The sequence below is a fragment of the Pongo pygmaeus genome, chromosome 9, assembly GCF_028885625.2.
Source record: "Pongo pygmaeus isolate AG05252 chromosome 9, NHGRI_mPonPyg2-v2.0_pri, whole genome shotgun sequence".
Taxonomy (NCBI): domain Eukaryota; kingdom Metazoa; phylum Chordata; class Mammalia; order Primates; family Hominidae; genus Pongo; species Pongo pygmaeus.
In genome coordinates, this window is record NC_072382.2 from 131,203,599 (window position 1) to 131,222,230 (window position 18,632).

Consider the following 18,632-nt stretch of genomic DNA (forward strand, 5'->3'; position numbering starts at 1 on the left):
AGAGCCCGCCCGCACTGCTTCTAGGCTGGGAGCGGGGAGGAAATGTCTCCAAACTCGGCCCAAACTCGGCCCTAGGGAAGGCCGTCCGCGTCTATACTTCTCAGTGTCCCTGTCGTGCGTTTTCCTTCCAATCCTGTGCACACTCATTCCAACATAAAGTCGTGGAAACGGGCGTGCACTGGGCTGTTCCCGCCGAACACCGGGCGCGACTCAGGCGGCCTGAGGCTTCCCGGGCGCGGAGGCTCGGCGGGGTCCTCTTTACGCAGCAATTCCAATGAACAACTAAAGTCCGTACAGATTTTGATTGGAACAGACCCTAAGACTAGGAGCCTGGAAAGAAAAAGGCAAATCACCCAATAAACACCTGTCTTCGCGACTCTCTAACCCGGTCGTATCGCGAGGGATCCGGAGATTGAAAGCCCCTTTGCCGGAAGACTCGAGCGCTGGGAGAAGCCCGAATGGGACAGGCTGCCCCAGTGCCCGCCGGCTCCCTAGAATCGTGCAGCTCTGACCCTTTCCAACGAGGAAAAAATGTTTTTATAAACTGTTTTTTAAAAAAACCGCACACTTTTAAAAAGTCGGAATCTCGCTCTTGTCGCCCAGGCTGGAGTGCAGTGACGCGATCCTGGCTCACTGCAGCCGCGAACTCCTGGGCTCAAGATTTCCTCCTGCCTAAACCTCTCCAGTAGCTGGGACTACAGGTTTCCTCTTGCCTCAACCTCTCCAGTAGCTGGGACTACAGGCATGCACCACCATGCCTGACTGTTTTTAATTTTTCTTTTGTAGAGACAGGGTCTCCCTATATTGACCAGGCTGGTCTCGAACCTCTGGCCTCAAGCTATCCTCTCACCTCGACCTCCCACGTGTTGGGATTACAGGAGTGAGCCACCGCGCCTGGCGATAACTCACACTTTTATTAGTTTTTCTTTTCTTATCTTTTTTTTTTTTTTTCCTTCTCAGTTTCTTATTAGGGTAACGGACGGGGCCAGGGTCATATATGATTTGGGATCTTGGGGCAGTCAAGTTTGCAACTTCAGCTCAAAAGTCTTACGCTCCGAGCGCGCAGGCTCAGCGCGGGCTGCGAGACTGCGAGTGGAGGGCTTGGGAAGCCGCGGTCTTCGGGAAACCGTCCACGCGGGGAAGGAGAAAGGCACGGTGGGTCCTAGGGGGCACTGGCTCTGTGGCCCGAAGTCCCGGGAGCCTAGTGAGGACTAGACTTCTTTCTAGTAAGAGACCTGAATGTGCCCTCCCGCTGGGTTGCGGACATTGGGAGCCAGGCCAGCGGGTGGCAGGACAGGCACTAAGGTGCTCATGGGGGACACTGCCCCCGGGAGCTACCGGCCTGGGCCTTGGCCGCGGGCTGGGGCGGTGCGCGCTCCCCGCACCGCGCGCACACTCCTGCACACACACCTGGAGCGCGTCCCGGGGGGGGAGGGGGAGGAGAGCCAAAACGAGCGTCTTAAAATAGAGAGCCAGGCAGAGGAGCGCGAGACACCAGAGCGGGAGGCAGTGACTGAGAGCCACCAGGCACTAGGCGCGCAGGTCGGCGCCGGAGTGGCACGGACGGGCGGGGGCGGGGTGGGCGCGGACTCCCCTCAACACACACTCCGCACCCGGCCTTGCAGGAAGCTCGCGCTGATTGACAGCTGCGTTGTCCCAGAAAGGCTCAGCGAAGATGCTGATCTGCGGGTGGGTCTAGACGCGCGGCAGGCGCGCCCGCTACTCGCTCTCCTCCGCGCGCCACCCGAGGCCCGCCGCCTCCCCAGCTGCCGGGAGCGGGGCCCAGGCCCCGCCGTCGCGCCAGCCCCGCGGCCCCGGCGGGCCGGGCACTCGCAGCCGCGCTCGGGCCGGCGGACGCTCGCCCCGGTTCACCATGCACTGCCACGCCGAGCTGAGGCTGAGCTCGCCCGGCCAGCTCAAAGCAGCCAGGCGGCGCTACAAGACTTTCATGATCGACGAGATCCTCTCCAAGGAGACCTGCGATTACTTTGAGAAACTTTCCCTCTACTCCGTGTGCCCGTCGCTGGTCGTGCGACCCAAGCCCCTGCATTCCTGTACGGGTAAGACGCTCCGCTAGGGGATAAGTGGGGTTCGGTAGCTTTCACGTCCGTATCGGTCGCCTGTGCTTTGCGACCCGAGGGCGAGAGGAAGGGTTAAGTTAAGGGATTCTTTTCCTGCGCCTCAGCAAGCGGTGGGCATTGCAAAGGCATCTGCGACGCGGCCGGGAAGGGCCACGCAAGGTGTGGATCGCACGAGTGGAAATAAAATAAAGGCGGCAGGGCCTTAGGAGTGGGCTGCTCGCGCAACGCCTGATTGTCCTGCTCAGAGGAGAACGCTTCCTCGTTCCCTGCTGAAAGTTCAAACACTTGACCAGGTTCAGCGCCTAAATCATTGTTTCAGGAAGTGGTGGTGTGAATTTCAAACGAGCTTGGCGGCCTTGCGTCTCACCTTGAGTTAACTTGTGCAACCTCCGACTGTCTCCACTGTGAATTTTGCAAGTAAATCAGTATCCTGAGGTTCTCAACAAAATCCAGAGTTCACTGAGCTTTGCTTAAAATGATCGCCCTCTGGGAAAGTAGTTCTGAAGTACATTGTCTTCAGAAAAGGTCACCCTCGTTTGTCTTAAGTGACCAAAACCAACAATGATAACAGTGAAAACATTACTCACACCTGGTTTTCTCTCTTCACAGGCACTAAGAGCAATAGTAAGGATAAAGAGAACTTAATACATATATTGAAAACGTAGTAGAGTTTCTATCGAAAATAAATCCAAGGTACTTTTAAAATTTTGAATGCATTAAGAGAAGATCCAAGTTTCAAAGTATCTCGGCATTGTTAGGATTTAGGTTATGGAACATGGGTATAATAAAACGAAAAAGAAGTAGGAGCACTTTTTATCAGAAAAAAGTTATTGAGTGTGCTTTCCATTAAAGGTAAGCGTAAAGTACTTCCAAACCAAAAGAACCTTTGAGATTATGTTAGTTGCGTGAGAGGCATGAGATAAATTAAATTACCCTTACAATGAAAAAAATGAAGGGCCAACAGTTTTGGAAGATATTTTTTGGAACATTTGAGTTGTTAATGCTCAATGCGTGGAATCCTGTATTTTCTCTTGGTTCCATTGATAGTCCCTATATGACAATCAGTAAACATATGATAAATACATACAGTGAAGTTCTTTTAAAACCAAATTGTTCCTACATGTATTTGGTTGTAAAATGTATACTGTATTCAGTTATGCCTTTTTAAAGTTAATTTGTCTGTAAGGTAGAATTAGGCCTGATGTCCCATAGCAAGCCTTGTAATAGTGAATTTTTAAAACCAAGAAATATATGAAACAAGGAACAAATAAGAAATTTTAGAAACAAGATAGATCTCCTGAGAACTGATATTTTTACATTTGTGTGTAGGTGGTTGTGGACCCTTGGACACATATATACTGAATAGGGGTGATAGGTTGAGTATTGTTTTGAGCACAAATCATCCTTTGTTATAATAACTCAATTCCCTTTGAGGAAAAAGAGAGGATCTGTTTCAGTCATTAACATTGCGTATGGGACATTCCCAGGACAAAACAGAACAACTTCTAAGCACCTAGGTAGAGCCTAGTGCCAGCAGAATTTTCAGTGACTTTGTGCTCTGCGTTGACTTGAAGGCAGCTTTTCCTGGCTTATAGGAGTCACGGAATTGGATCATAGAAGAAAATGTGGCAGAAGAGAAGTAATAAATAGCTGCAGAGAATAGTCATTCAGTCAGAGGTGGCTGAGTAAGTGCTGTGTTTTATTGAACCTTGTGTGGGAAATAAATCAGAGGAAAAAAATGATTCATATGTAGTTTTGTGAGTGTTATAAGTGAAATGCACGTATGTCACAGACTTAAGTATTGCTCAGTCTTGTGCTTTTCAAAGTTCACTGATGGTTCGTGGTAGAGGGTGGCTGTTGGCAATGGTTTTCTGGCTCCATTATTCCAGTACTTTCTTCTTTCAGATTGTTAGTTGAAAATGTGTCGTTATTTTGCTCTAGTTGAGAATTAAAATATAGAAACTGGGATTTGCTGGTGGAATTAAACCCATAAAAACTGGCTACAGTAGTTCATACTTTCAGATCATAAGCCTTCAGTGGGTTTACAATTACAGTTAAAGCCTTACATGTATTAGATCATGGGAATCCCATTAGTGTCTTCTCAGGGGTTTTGCAAATACCATACTTTCAAAGCATTTTTGTTTTTAACAGTTAAGGTCAGAACAAAAATCTTTGATTAGATGAACTAATCTTTTTTCTTATTAATTGAAAAAAACAACAATAAGTTGCTGGCATCCCAAAGGACACTGTAATTTTTTTCTTTTCTCTTTTTTTGCTAGATGGAGCTAAATGTTGAGCACTGGTGGCGGAAGCAATGCATAAAAAGCTCAAGTGAAAGGCATACATTGGAATTAAAGTTACTGAACTTTCTCAGCCTTTCATTTGCTGATTTAAGATTTAAATAAGTGTAACAGAAGTGAACTGTGTCAGGTAAAATAATGAAAACTAAGAGAAAAAAAAGTCCTCAAAATTAAAAAGTTACCAGCATGTACAATAAGTACATAAAATTGGGATGGAAAGAAAACTACAGCATTAAAAAACAAAAAACAAAAAAAAAAAACACTGCCTAATGAAACAGTTCATGCTGTGTAGATTTAGTAACCTAAAGGTCAATTTATGATACCAAATATCGGGCAGAATAGCATGTATTCAAGCAAACTGAGAAATGGAAATAGTTTTCATCTCAGGCAGATAATCACCTGACAGGAATTTATTGTTCGACATTCTAGCCTTGATGGAATCCTCACCTTCCAAAAATTGTTGTTTAACAGACCGTTTCTTATTATAAACACAATAATTTTAGTCTTGGAAAGCTGTCTCTAAATTTCTTTCAGTTTGCTAGTAAGTCTCGTAAATCATCTTAATAGACACTGCAAAAGGGAATCCTTTCCCTGTAAGCCCCACCGCAGAAAGGTTTATCATTACATTTAAACTAAAGTTTAAACAGCTAAGCCCAAAAGAATGCCTCCATTTGAAAACAGTTGTGTCATTCAGGCCATTGGTGAGGGGTGGAATATGCTTAGAATTACGTAGTATATAAAAAGTTGGTTTTATTCTTAAATCTGTAAACAGTAATCCCTACTCAGAAGGCAGTGTAATGCCATTTAGAAATCAGCGATGAGCTCTCAAACTTCAGAGTGTTGACCGTCATTACAAAGGCCAAAAAAGAGGTGCATTTTAGGATATCATAAATACGCTTAACTTTAGGATGCTTTATTTTCTTTTTCCGGTTGTGATTAACGTTTCTTGGTGGAAAAGCCCACTTGAAGAAAGCTGGTTTCTTGGGGTCGAATAGTTGGTGGAAGCATCGGCGTGGTCATTTTTGAAGGCTCTGCCTTTCTGTCTGATCTTCAGAATCAGGCAGTTTCTAAATTTGAGGCGTGTTGAGAAAAAACGGATAACTTGCTTCACAAAAATAAGGATTGTTACAATTACCCTAAGGGTTTTCACATGAAGATACTGATAAATGAACCTATGGTACAATTACTTTTATTACAATTTTTCTATTTAGAACCTAGAATTACCTTACATTTGCACATGCACATTTGTGGGGAGGTGAGTGTAGATACTTGGACATTTTACAACCTGCGAACAGGATGAGACTTTTAATTATTCCACTAACCTATAATCTAATTCTTTTCCCCTTCTCTGGCAGAATGGGTCTGTTGAATCTCTCACCTCTCTGATCTTTGGTGATTAGACCTACAGAGCTGGAGGGGCTCATAAAATCATAGATCAATATCCTCAAGCAGAAGGTATTTTTTGCAAAGTGCCAGGGTCACGTCAGTGCTGCGGTATAGTTTCAGTCCACTGTATGCCACTCTCCTCCTTGTCATAGTACTCAGAAATCAGGAAGACTTTTCCAACTTGGTTACACACCCAGGACTAACCCGTGCAGTCACGCCCAGGGGACAGTCAACCAGCCAGTTAGAAGGGACATTTGGGGAAGGGTGTTTATCTTTTAGGAGGTGGCATCGAGAACATTTTATCCTTTGGTGGATCCAAGAGAAGCAAGTCCTTTGGGGTAGTGTCCTTGGGTGCATTTTTATCACAAACATTGGGTGTCATCCCAGCAAAAAATTAAATGCGGTGTAGGTGTGTGTAGTGTCTCGTTTGGGAGTTAGGGAGCTGGCTAGTGCTTCATGGAGTTGGCTCCGGTGACTCTCCAAATCTCAGCTTGGTCTTTTTCAGTCAGAGACCCAAACCCATAGGATCTTGGGAACCTGAGAGTTGGACACTGGAATGTTAATGGAGAAACATAAACCAAGGTCTGGGAAAAATGATCATTATCAACAAGGATTTGTATTTCTGCCAGAGGCACATAGGCTTTTATTAGCAGTTACTCATAACTGCTTCTCCTGTTCCCATTGTAAGGGTAAATAAACAGAGGGATGCACGGGATCTGGGACTCATCCAGGGTCAGAATATATTTGGAACTGAGCTCTTTTGGGATCCTTAGCTGTTATCTCACTACTCTTTTGTTAGAGATGCCAAGGGGTTCCTTAGGAGTCAGTTTTTTTTCTTCTTTCAATAGCGGGATCTCGCCTCACTGCAACCTCCACCTTCTGGGTTCAAATGATTCTCCTGCCTCAGCCTCCTGAGTAGCTGGGATTACAGGTGCCCACGACCACACCCAGCTAATTTTTGTATTTTTAGTAGAGACAGGGTTTCACCATGTTGGCCAGGCTGGTCTCCAACTCCTAATCTCGTGATCCACCCGCCTCGGCCTCCCAAAGTGCTGGGATTATAGGCATGAGCCATCGCGCCCGCTGTGGAGTCGGTTTTAACTCATGAATAGTTCATTAGCAGTATCTTCTTTGGCTCTGATTTTTCTCAAAGCAAATGAAAAAATGATTAGAAATTTCATTCACAGGTTGAAATGCCCCTCCAAATGTCCACTCTTCACTATCATTTAATTGAATAATTCATTCAACAAATATTTATATTTGCTTGGTGATGGCATTGTCATTGAGTCTATTATTTTGAAACTTAATCTAACTGTTGACTAGCAGTTAGGGTGTTTAAAAAATCCCTCTCAACTACTTGTATTACCATTGCTAAGCCCTTCTTTGTTTGTTTTGTTTTGTTTGTTTGTTGTTGTTGTTTTTTCCTAGTGTGTGTGAGAGGCAGCTCGGAATTGGGATAGGTGAACATTTAATACTTTTGCTTACTATGTGGAATTTTCTCTTTCAACTCTACCTACAGGGTGTTATCACCAGCAAAATTGTCAAATCAACTTTGCTACATACAACTCAAATGAAACTCTATTATGAGGCTGATTTCCTACAGATATGTTTGTTTTTTGCTGGTTGTATTTCCGGATCCAAGACTGAATTTGTGATAGAAACATGGATAGTATAAAGTTGTTAGTTTTAGCATATCCTAGAAATCAGAATGAAAAGATTAAATGTAACATATCCCAAAAATCTATATGAAAAGGAGTTGGGATTGCAAAGGATTATTTCAATTATAAAGAGAGATTAAAAGGAAAAAAAGAAGGGAAGAAGGAAAGAAAGAGTGGGTTTCTTTGAAATTCTTAAGGCTGCACAGACTCAGCCTTATAGCACGGCGTTCCTCCGAAGGGCTGTACAGGCAAAACAAAGGTGGCTTGTGAAATTCTGTTGCTCCATAGGTACTAAATGGCTGAAGTTGATTCTACTTAGATGCGTGCTGGGGCCTCTTCAAGGTTGAGATCCAGAGCTTAAGCTCTGCACAGCATTTAGCCTTCACTCTGGAAGACTGAGTAAATGTTAAACCAGAAGCAATTTTAGGTGTTATCTGCACTTTGTTTTGAGGTCAGGTAGCAGGGGCAGCAGAGATGCAAAGGTAGGTACGTCACATGGGCTGAGGCCGCTTCATTTGTTTTTGTTTTTGTTTTATTTCTTTGAGACAGGATCTTGGTCTGTTGCCCAGGCTGGAGTGCAGTGGGGCGATCTTGGCTCACTGCAACCTCTGCCTCCCGGGTTCAAGCGATCCTCCCACCTCAGCCTCCCTAGTAGCTGGGACTACAGACGTGTGCCACCACGCCTGGCTAATTTTTGTATTTTAGTAGAGACGGGGTTTCACCATGTTGCACAGGCTGGTCTCGAACTTCTGACCTCAGGCGATCTGCCCGCCTTGGCCTCCTGAAGTGCTGGGATTACAGGCGTGAGCCACTCCACCCAGCTGAGGCCTCGTAATTTGTACTGAGCTTGTGAACGTGCATGCTGTGGAGCCTGAGGGTCTTCCTTGCCACACGTCCTGCCCATGACCGTAGTTAGCGGACTAGAGTTGGTGGGTCTGTGGCTAAGCCCATTGACAAGCTCTCAGCTGGAATATGCTTAGAGGGCTGCAAGGACTTAGGTGATATGCATAAATTGAAGCCTCATTTTGCATGCTCTGTTGGGGATGCAGTTCTGTTTTACACTCTAGTCTTGTGGAATTAGTGTTTCTAGTGTGGCTCTAGGGACACACTCACAGCTGAATTAGCCACCTTTTACCCGAGAACTTGCTAAAGCCCACAGGTGCTCAAAGGACGGGCAAAAGACCACTGTGCTGCAGGTGGCACCTTCTCTTGGAAGCAGCATGACAACGAGAAGAAGAGAAGGATTGAGGGCCTTCGTGCAAAGACTGCACACGTGGAGAAGCACATTGGCCCTGCCTGTCGGTGCCTGCCTCCATTTTAGCTGCCTGAGAGGATGGAACGGTAGTTTTCTTTCCACAGCACAGACAACAAAATCAGAATTCGCATTAGGATTTATTAGTAACGGGAGTCAGACCAGGACTTTGTACGAACTTGGTGGCATTAACAAATACTCTCCAGGAAGAGAGGTGTTTTGCTTGTTTTTTAACCAGAAAACTTTTGAGAACCCTCAGGATTTAATTTATTTTTATTACAGCTTAATAACAGAAGAAGAAAAGTCTTGTTAAAATAAATGCTCTAAATAAAAACACAGTTAATTTTCCATTACCATGTCAAATTACTCATCATCACCAGGGCATTTTTATATGGCAATTTAACTTCTTGAAAGTGGAAACTTGGCACACATTTAAGGAAGAAGCCATGCACCTAGATAGATATCAGAAGATGGTCTAATTATATTTGAGCTCAAGTTGACTCTTACATATGATTGCTCTGAAGAAGAGAGAAGAGAGGGCCTCTGTCCGTAGTCACTCAGGAGAGACTCTGGTTTCTTGAGTGCCAGTTGAAATTGAATACAGAGGGAGAGAATTCTGAAGATTAGGTGATGTTCAAGTACATCTGAAAAGGGCCCCTGCCAGTCAACCAGTTGAAGCCGATTTCAGGGCTACTTGAGAGGTCTGGAGGGCAGCTCTGTAAGCTTCCTCCTGGCAGAGTGCACACAGATGACACAGCCTTCCTCCATGCACAGGTCAAAAGAAGACTGAAGAGAAGCCAAGCTGGGAGGATCTCAGCACCAAACTAACTACGTTCCATGTACAAGCAGACACGCTTGCAGGATTCCTTTTTATCGCGTCTTTCCAGCTTACCAACATGTCCTTAGGAACATATTCTTCTGGGTATTGAGGAAAGATGAGTATTTTCTGTTTTTTGTTTTTTGAGACAGAGTCTCGCTCTGTCACCCAGATTGGAGTGTAATGGTGCAATCTCGGCTCACTGCAGGCTCTGCCTCCCGGGTTCAAGTGATTCTCCTGCCTCAGCCTACCGAGTAGCTGGGATTACAGGTGTCCGCCACCACGCCCGGCTAATTTTTGTATTTTTAGTGGAGATGGAGTTTCACCATGTTGGCCAGGCTGGTCTCAAATTCCCAACCTTGTGATCCACCCACCTCGGCCTCCCAAAGTGCTGGAAGCCACCGCGCCCGGCCAGATGAGTATTTTCACATTGTGCATTGAATAGGATTGGCTGCTGCCTAGGTGATGTCAGAGCACTTCTGTTCTTTTTTTTCTTTTCTTTTCTTTTTTTTTTAAACCAACATATGCATTTGGTAAGTGATGGGATGATTATCCTTTGGTTTTTCTTATTCAAGGATTACTTACCATGTGGAGAAATGGAGTGATCTTGGGCCCGATGAAATTTCATGAAATGGTGGCTATATTTTTGTCCTGGGAAGTACCTGGTACTGGCAAGTGCATGCTATTAATAACCTGCCAGCCCCCGCTGCCCACCTCTTTCTTTCCCAGAGTCCTTTTCACTCGGTGAATTAACCATCACTGAGACTCAGGATGATGGGCTTTTCCCAAAAGAGGTCACAGTCTCGTGTGGATTGAAGGAAGTGTAACTTCCATGCTTAGTTTAAGCAATATCCAGGGGAGCTGACTTTGCACATTTCCTTAATGGTAACTTATAGACAACGGAATGCTGATATTGTATCTTATCTTGAGGAAATATCATGGGCAAGAAGAGTTGCTGAGACTCCTTTTTCTGAGTCTTACAGTACTTATCCAAGGGGAGCCACAAACTTGAGAGAAATGATAGAAATACTTTATACCCTAAACCATATTCATAGACAGGGCAATAATAGTAATAGTGACTGTTTGGAAATTACCTAACATGTAATAGGCACTAGACTCAGTGCTTTTTGTTCAGCTTCAAAATATCCCTATGAAATAGGTTTATCATCTCCTTTGGTAATGGTAGAATCCTAGAAGCTAAGTGACTTTCCTAAAATCACAAGATATAAAGAGAGCTCTTATGAAGCAATAAGAAAAATGGGCAAAGGCTACAATCAGGCAATTCATAGAAAGGAAGATCTCAATGGCCAGTAAACATGAAAGGATGCTCAACCTTGCTGATAAGTGGGAACACCCGACTTAATATGAGATACCATTTCACACTCACCAGGTAGCCCAAAATGAAAGGACAAAATCGGTTGATGACAAGGAGATGGAGCAACAGGCATCCTCCACACTCCGGCGGGAGTGTTGTATGGTACGATTACTTTGGAGAGCAATTTGGCAACACCTGGCAAAGCTGCAGACGCACATACCCTAGAGCTCAGCAGTTCCACTCCTGGGTATGTGCCTGGAGAAACCAGTGTATGAGTGTAAAAGGATACCTGTAAAAATGTTCACCTGTGTGTTATATTAGTAAAAAATAAAAAACAATTTAGCTGTCCTTTCAGAAGGAAAAAGGTTAAAATAATATATGCTGTATCCATGCAATGAAATTCTATGCAGCAATTAAAATAAATGAACCAGATGCACTTGTATTAATATGGATACATTTTAGGAATACAATGTTGAGAAAAAAAATTGTAGATTGATACGTACTGTCTGATACCATTTATTTAAATGGTTGAAAAGGCACAAACTAATACTACATATTGTTTAGAGAGGCAGGGGCAAGGGAGTGGGGAGTGCTAACCACTGGTTTTTATTTTCCTGTGTAATTTATTTATTTATTAAGACAAAAAGGCCTAATGTAAATATGGCTAAGTATTACGATGTGAAGAAACTTGGGTCATGGCTACATAGAAGTTATTGACATTATTCTTTGTACTTTTCCATACATCTGAAATTTTTCATAACATGAACATTGAAAAGTGATAGCACAAGAGACCACACATGTCCACAGAACTCTTAATCTTGTGGAACTTTTGATCTTTTTCTTAATAGCTTTTCTATCCTGAAACAGTAGCTTTTAAATACAGAGCTTGTTGTACATAGTCTCACAGTGGGAAACTGAGAACACTTTATAACTAAACATATGTACAACTCACACTGAAACAACCACTGTGGCTTCTGAAAGTGGCTTTTGGATCTTACTAACCTTGTCTGGCTGGTTGAGGGTATTATTTATCACCAAGATAACCGCTGTTTCTCTGGTAATGCTTTGGCATAGAATAAATAGTCTCTGAGTTGGGTACATGCTTTTGAAGGATGACTAGTGAAGTATTTGGTCCCCCAGTCGTGCAAGAGAGAGTTGTCAGGGTTTTTCTGCTTCTTCTTACTGATGTTTAAAATCATTATAAACTGCCTCTGATTGCACCTTGCTTTTATGAGTATTTGTTGATATGACAATATACTACCCTTAGCATTTCACCAGTGGTCCTTTGCTATTGACAGTTTCATTTACAGAAATTATCTAAGGACAGCTGTGACTGAAATAAATAATCTAAAAATGTTAACGTGTAGCTTCTTAGCAGGAAAGAATAATGTTGATATTGGCATATTATCTGTCCAAGTTCTCTTTATAGTCCATAATCATGATTTTATTTTAAAACTTTATTCAATATGTGGTATCGGGGACTGTTAGAAGGGATGAATGTTACCATGGTGATCTCACAGAGATGTCTGTTACCAGTAATCAGTGGGCATCCTATTGTTCAGAGGAGTAAACCTGGACCACATTTTACTCCCTAATGACAACTGTAGTGGCAGAAACTTTATTCAGCCCAACACCAAAGACATTTTTCTTTTCTCAGCAAAGTAATCCCAATTTAGAAATGTTGCTTTTAGACATTTTGGCAAAAACATGGCCTTTTGGGAGCTCTATCTTTCTGTGTCCTTCCAAAGGGAAAGTGTTAGTGTGGAGGAAACAGTTTGTACAATCAAGAGTTTGCTAAAGCATTTCCCCTCCTGCCACCACTCCTGTCTGGCTAAATAAATACATAGACAAATAAACAAATTAAAGCTCTGGAGGGGGGGACTCACCCCACCCACAGGATCTGTGGCCAGTGTGGCCAGACTTTCTTTGGTGCTAAGAACGAGGACTGTGCCCAAACTGGACGTGATGGAAAGGATGGTGGCTCTCTCAGTTTCATTACCAGGGTTCAGACTTTCGCGGGTTACGGGACACAGTCCTTCTGCATTTTATTTTACCCAGGTAGTCACACACTCTGGCTGGGATCCATTAAACAGACTGACACTTTTGCTTGTGCCTTACTCTTTCGACCTCCTGGAACTCTCCAGTGAAACCTTATTCCTCGTAAAATGAACTAGCCAGGCTTGGGGCTGTGAATGTAGGAAACATTATCAAGGAAGATATTCCAAAGAGCTGCTGTGGGACTACATAAGTCAGAAAAAATGCGGAGGACTTCCTCCTGCAACCCAGGAGAGTCTGTTCACTGGCAACAAACCTGACAGATCCACTTTTGAATCCTCTGTCTGGAACTACTTCGGAAAAGACAAGCAAGGATTTAGGATATTTAGGGTAAATTTTAAACGTGTTTCACTGAAAGAGAGAGAGAGGAAGGTGTTTTAATATGGTTCCAATCTAAGACCTTTCTTTTCCATGACTAAACATTTTACTGAAATAATTGGTAAGTCACCCCAGAGGAGATATTTCGGGAAGGTGTTGTTAATATTGTTATCCCTGGATATCATGGTAACTCATTAATTAACCTCAGCACGTTAGACAGCTGTGGCTATTGGAAGCATGTTTTCAATCATCAGTTTAGAGCAAGGCATGAAGGAACATCCTATTGGAGTGCTTGCCTTTTTTTCTGCTGGGAGATTGGGCCTTTGCTGGTTAGAACAATCAGCTGCTAAACAGCATGTTTCATTTCTTAGGGAGCTGCTAAATAGGAGTAACAACAATAATAAATGGTAACCATGTGCCCGGCACTGCGCTAGGTACCTGTATACATAAATGTGTTCTAGTGAAATAGTTACTATTACCACTGCTTTTCAGGCAGGGAAAGTGAATCTCCAGGAGGTTAAGAAATGGGAACGGGGTCACATGAATAAGTGGCAGGGTTGAGATTGGAACTTGCATCTGTCTCTTTCAATATAGACTCCAATACTGGATATGATTATACGAAAATGTGTAAATTAGAACATGTCTGTCTCTTTACATATAGGCAACATACTGTGTGTGTGTGTGTGTGTGTGTGTGTGTGTAGATATAAAAAATATATATGGCAAGGTGCAATTAATGCGTCAGCTCTGTTGGAACTTATTTTGAACCTGCCAACTCTTTTACACATATTTATACTAATTTAATGTGTGCCAGTTAGTCTTTCATTTCCTGTGGTGATTGGGGTTTCTGAATGATTCCAGAGGGATTCCAAGAGGCGGTGGGGTTTTGGGGGGAAGGGAGGTGATTGGGAGATTGCAGACCTGTTGCCATCTGGCTGTGTGACTCTCCACTCCTCACTGCCCTGGGGTCTGTGTCCGTGTCTGTGTAGTATTCGCTACCACTCTGTGGGTCACGGTGCTTCCATCAGCTGTCATTCTTTGAATAAAGCTTTCCTAGGGGAATCAAGGGTGGAATTCCTACTCATTCATTCATTATCAACTAGAGAGAAAGTGCTGAACAACTAAAGCCAACCAAATGCCTTGAGAGTTAACACTTCAGATATTTTTCATGGAATACTCATTAGGTTCAGTGAGAAAAAATGTCTGACCGTTGATTGGCATCACTTAAAAGAATGAGATTTTTTTTTTCACATTGTATCTGGCTAAGCTGGAGTGGATTCTGGGAATCTCTATTTTTAAAAACCTTTCTGTATGATTACAATGAAAAGTCAACTCTGGGAACCACTATAATGTAGATAACAGCTTAAATATGAGATTGATGTAATTTGCACCCCATGACTCAAATGTATGAAACCATTTAGTGGAGTAATCCTACTGTTGGGGTTTTGAGTCAAACGGTCCTGGGTTTTATTGTATTTTATTGCCTGTGTGACCTTAGGTAAATTACTTAACTCCTATGACACTCAGTTTCCTCGTCTGTAAAATGAAGATACTAATAATCACATGATAGGGTTAGTTGTGGAGGTTAAATGAGATAATGTGTATAAAACTCCTAGTATAGTTTGTGGTAACAAAGTGCCTAGTATTTGATAGCTTCTATTAAAAATAATTATCTTACAATAATAACCTCATCACTGAAGTACAACCCTTTAGGGAAAGATTACCATTATTGGTGAATTAAACTTAAGAAAAATTAAAATCTTAAAAAACTCCACTTTACTCCAGGGCATTTTTCTGGGTTACAGCGACACTAGCTGCTTTTAAGGCCCCTTGCAACCTGGGTGGTCTGTGAATTGTTTGAGTTCAAGTCTTCGTGAATTAGGTATGTTTCATTCCTCCCACTTTTCTGTTTTGTAATATGAATTCAGAATTTTATAAATTCATAAATGAGTGGCACAAACAGGTCAACGCTACAACATCACAAGATGTGCTTTGTTACTTTATCTATTTTTTTTTTACAAGAGTTTCCTAGGATTAATTGCCCCTAGGAAATGTTTCATCACTCAGCTGTAAGATTCTCGAGAACTGTCCTAGAAAAGTGGCAGAATTTCTCAACACGTTTGATTTCTTTTCTTCTTTCAAGAGTAGAGTTAGGGATAGTCTTTTTTTTCTTTTGGAAAAAAAATGAAACTATTCTTTTTTTCTTATTTCCGAGCACTGAGAGAGGAAAATAACTCCATTGAGACGTTCTTTTCCAATTAGGTAGCATGGAAAAAGGTAGCAGTTTGACAACTAATCACTTTCCTAGTATATTATTGGGTCTGTGATTCAGAGTGAGTTCCAAATGAAGTGCCTTTGTGACAGCTTTTAAATTACTGGTGGGGCTAGCTTCTGAATGTATTCTAAGTGGTAATGATGGATGGCTGTCATGTGGAGGAACTGCCTGAGGAAGAGTTCCACATGGATTTTTTTGGAATTGTGTTTCTCAGCTGGTCACTAGTGTCTTATGAAGTTTAGTATCTGCTGGTGAAATACTTTAATTGATGAATCCCCTCCGTGGTGCGAGAAGAATTCTCTTGAGGAGTTCTCACCTTCTATGGCTCAAAGGCATCGCCAGTGAACAGGGTGATGCCTCTGTCCAGCCATTTATAATGATGATTCCGACAGGCAATCTCTAGTGACCTCATCCAGGTTCTGTGGTGGGTGGGAGCCAGGTGGGATAAGACAGGTAGATGTGTCATCACCACTGAGATGGAGTGGCATGTATTTATGAAGAGTGAGAAGGCTGACTTTGTCCCCTAGGGTCCTCAGAACCATAGAGTCTGAGTTTTCTGAACTGTTGCAATAGGACTCAGCCAGAGACATGGATCGTTGGCATCTTGTTGAGAATATTCTATTCAGCCTATGGATTCAGAAAAACAAAATGCATGTGTTTGTGTTCCAGTAGGAGGGGAGTAGTCAGGAATGGGGTGGGAGTGGAAAAGGAATGTTGGCCAATGGGGAAGGGAGAGTGAGGGGTAAGGAAACAAGTTAGTCCACTGAAACAGGGATCCAAATGCTTGCTCAGCATTTGTTGTCTCCAGGAGAAAAACAAATTGAAAAATGAGAATGGAAGATTTCATCTGGAAATGGCCCTGTGAGTACGTGCTTATTTTCAGAGGCGTTCCTCATAACTGACAGCAGTCAATGACTTCTGATTGGGCAATGGCCTGCCCTGCCACACAGGTAGCCCAATCATCCTATGTATTAATGGTGAATTCAGAAATTTCATCATCCTGGGTCGCAAAAGATCATGACGATTGTATTATAATACAATAATGGTATTTATGCAGTGGCACACAGAAAATTGTGTGTACTTGACGCCCAGGCAGCGTGGAAGCAGGATTTAAAGTAGAACTCCTGTCAAAAACCTTTCTTCCAGAGCCCTCCACTGCCTCATTCTGTGATGTTTCAATACGTCAGTTTCTGCTGTTGGTAAAACACATCTTACCTCCCCAGTATGTTGGGGAGCAGTGATTGATGAAGGAGGATTAATTTGCTGCTTTTTGGGAGGGACTCCATGCAGTCTCCAGGGAATTACATGTATTATGGTGTTTCCAGAGAAAGCTAGACCAGGGATTGGCTAAATCTGACCCACTGTGAATTGTTCTACTGCCACAAGCTAAGGATGGTTTTCACACTTGTAAATGGAGGAAAAGAAATCAAAAGCAGAACATTTTGTGACCTGGGAAAATTATGTGAAATTCAGAGATCAGTGTCCATACATAAAAATGTTATTGGAACACAGCACATGCACCAGTCTGTGTGTTGTCTGTGGCAGCTTTCATGCTGTCACAGCGGAGGGAGAGGTTGTGACAGACACAGCATGGCCCATAAAGCCTAAAATATTGACTTGCTGGCCCTTTCCAAGGAAGGTTCGCCAACCCTTCCACTAGACTGTTGGAAGCAGAGCTCCTCAGTTACGAAATAAGGTTTTTACTGATCCACAAACTATGATGTCATTCCAGGGCACAAAAATACCTCCTTTGATCCAGAGTTCTGTTGTCATCCTGTGACATGAGAAAGACCCGACAGTGGGAGTTTAGTGGGGAATTTTGCAAGGACTCTCTTAAAGTGAGATCAGGCTCTGGGCTTTGAGGATAAATTTCCAGACCTTTCTAGAAGTAACACAGGATTTTCTGCACAGAGAGGGGGGTCAAAAATATTTATAGTAAAGTGGTAGAATTCAATAAAGTATTTTTGGGACTTTCTCTTTGCTGCTGCAGCCCCGACCGGTTTTCCCAGGGGGAATCTGAGGATGGCCCCTGAGGAGAGGCTGGGCGTGTCAGCATCACTGGCATTTTTCAGTTTGAGATTTGGGTGACAGTTTATATGCTTCTTAATTGACTTTAACTTGCTGCCCATCCCTAGAAGTAATAGTAATGGTAATAAAAGTTACACAATCATATCTCCACAGCTCTGTCCTGAAGGGCTTGCACAGCTGGATGGAACACTTAATTGGGATGGTCCACTCTGCTGGGGAAGTGCAGGAGACTATGTGCCTTTGGAATTTTCAACTCTTCAGGGTCAGGAGCTCCCAGACCTCTCAGGAAGGATGAAGCATGACTCTCTCTAGTTGCTCTCTTATTTACATCGAGGCCCTTGGGTCAGGGTGAGGCTTTGCGTCTCTAAGGTAGCCTTTGAGCTAATGAAACCCACTGCAGGGTGAGAGATGTGAAATTAACCTGATTTACTGCAACTCCCTGTGCACTGTTGGGCTTACCAGCCAGTAGGCTGAAGAACCCTTGAGATCTGGCCCTTACCATAAAATGGAGAGGAGTGTGCACAAGTGCAAGGTCGATTAATGTCAGAGGAGATGACTGATGTTGGTAGGTAAAATTCCACTTCCAAGAAGAGTATATGTGGTACAGGTGACACCTGATTTTCTTACTCCGAATCACAGATGATGTTGAAAAAACAATAATAATAACAACAATACACACACATAACAGGAAACACTGGTATCATACTGTGTTCCAGGAACTTCTCTGAATGCCTTATATGAATTAACTTTTTTTTGTTTGATTCTTATTTTTTGAGACAGAGTCTCGCTCTGTTGCCCAGTCTAGAGTGCAGTGGTATGATCTCGGCCCACTGCAGCCTCTGGTTCCTGGGTTCAAGCAATTCTTGGGCCTCAGCCTCCTGAGTAGCTGGGATTACAGATGCGTGCCACCATGCCCAGCTAATTTTTTGTATTTTAGTAGAGACGGGGTCTTGTCATGTTGCCCAGGCTAGTCTTGAACTCCTGGCCTCAAGCGATCCACTTGCCTCAGCCTCCCAAAGTGCTGAGATTAGAGGTGTGAGCCACTGCGCCCGGCTAACTTATTTAATTATACTACAGTCATATGAGGAGATACTATTATTATTCTCATTTGACAGGTAAAGAAACAGATAGAAGGCCAGATATGGTTG

General features: G+C 43.2%; 1 protein-coding gene across 2 annotated transcripts in view; it reads left to right on the forward strand.

Annotated features, from left to right (window-relative positions):
• The first annotated feature begins 1,481 nt into the window (after nucleotides 1-1,481).
• BARX2 (BARX homeobox 2) overlaps nucleotides 1,482-18,632 on the forward strand; it is a 77,668-nt gene continuing 60,517 nt past the window's right edge. For both annotated transcript variants that reach the window (XM_054439997.2, XM_054439998.2), the window contains exon 1: nucleotides 1,482-2,060. In XM_054439997.2, the coding sequence (XP_054295972.1) occupies nucleotides 1,874-2,060 (187 nt within the window). In that variant the 5' untranslated portion in view covers nucleotides 1,482-1,873. The remainder of the gene's footprint in view (nucleotides 2,061-18,632) is intronic.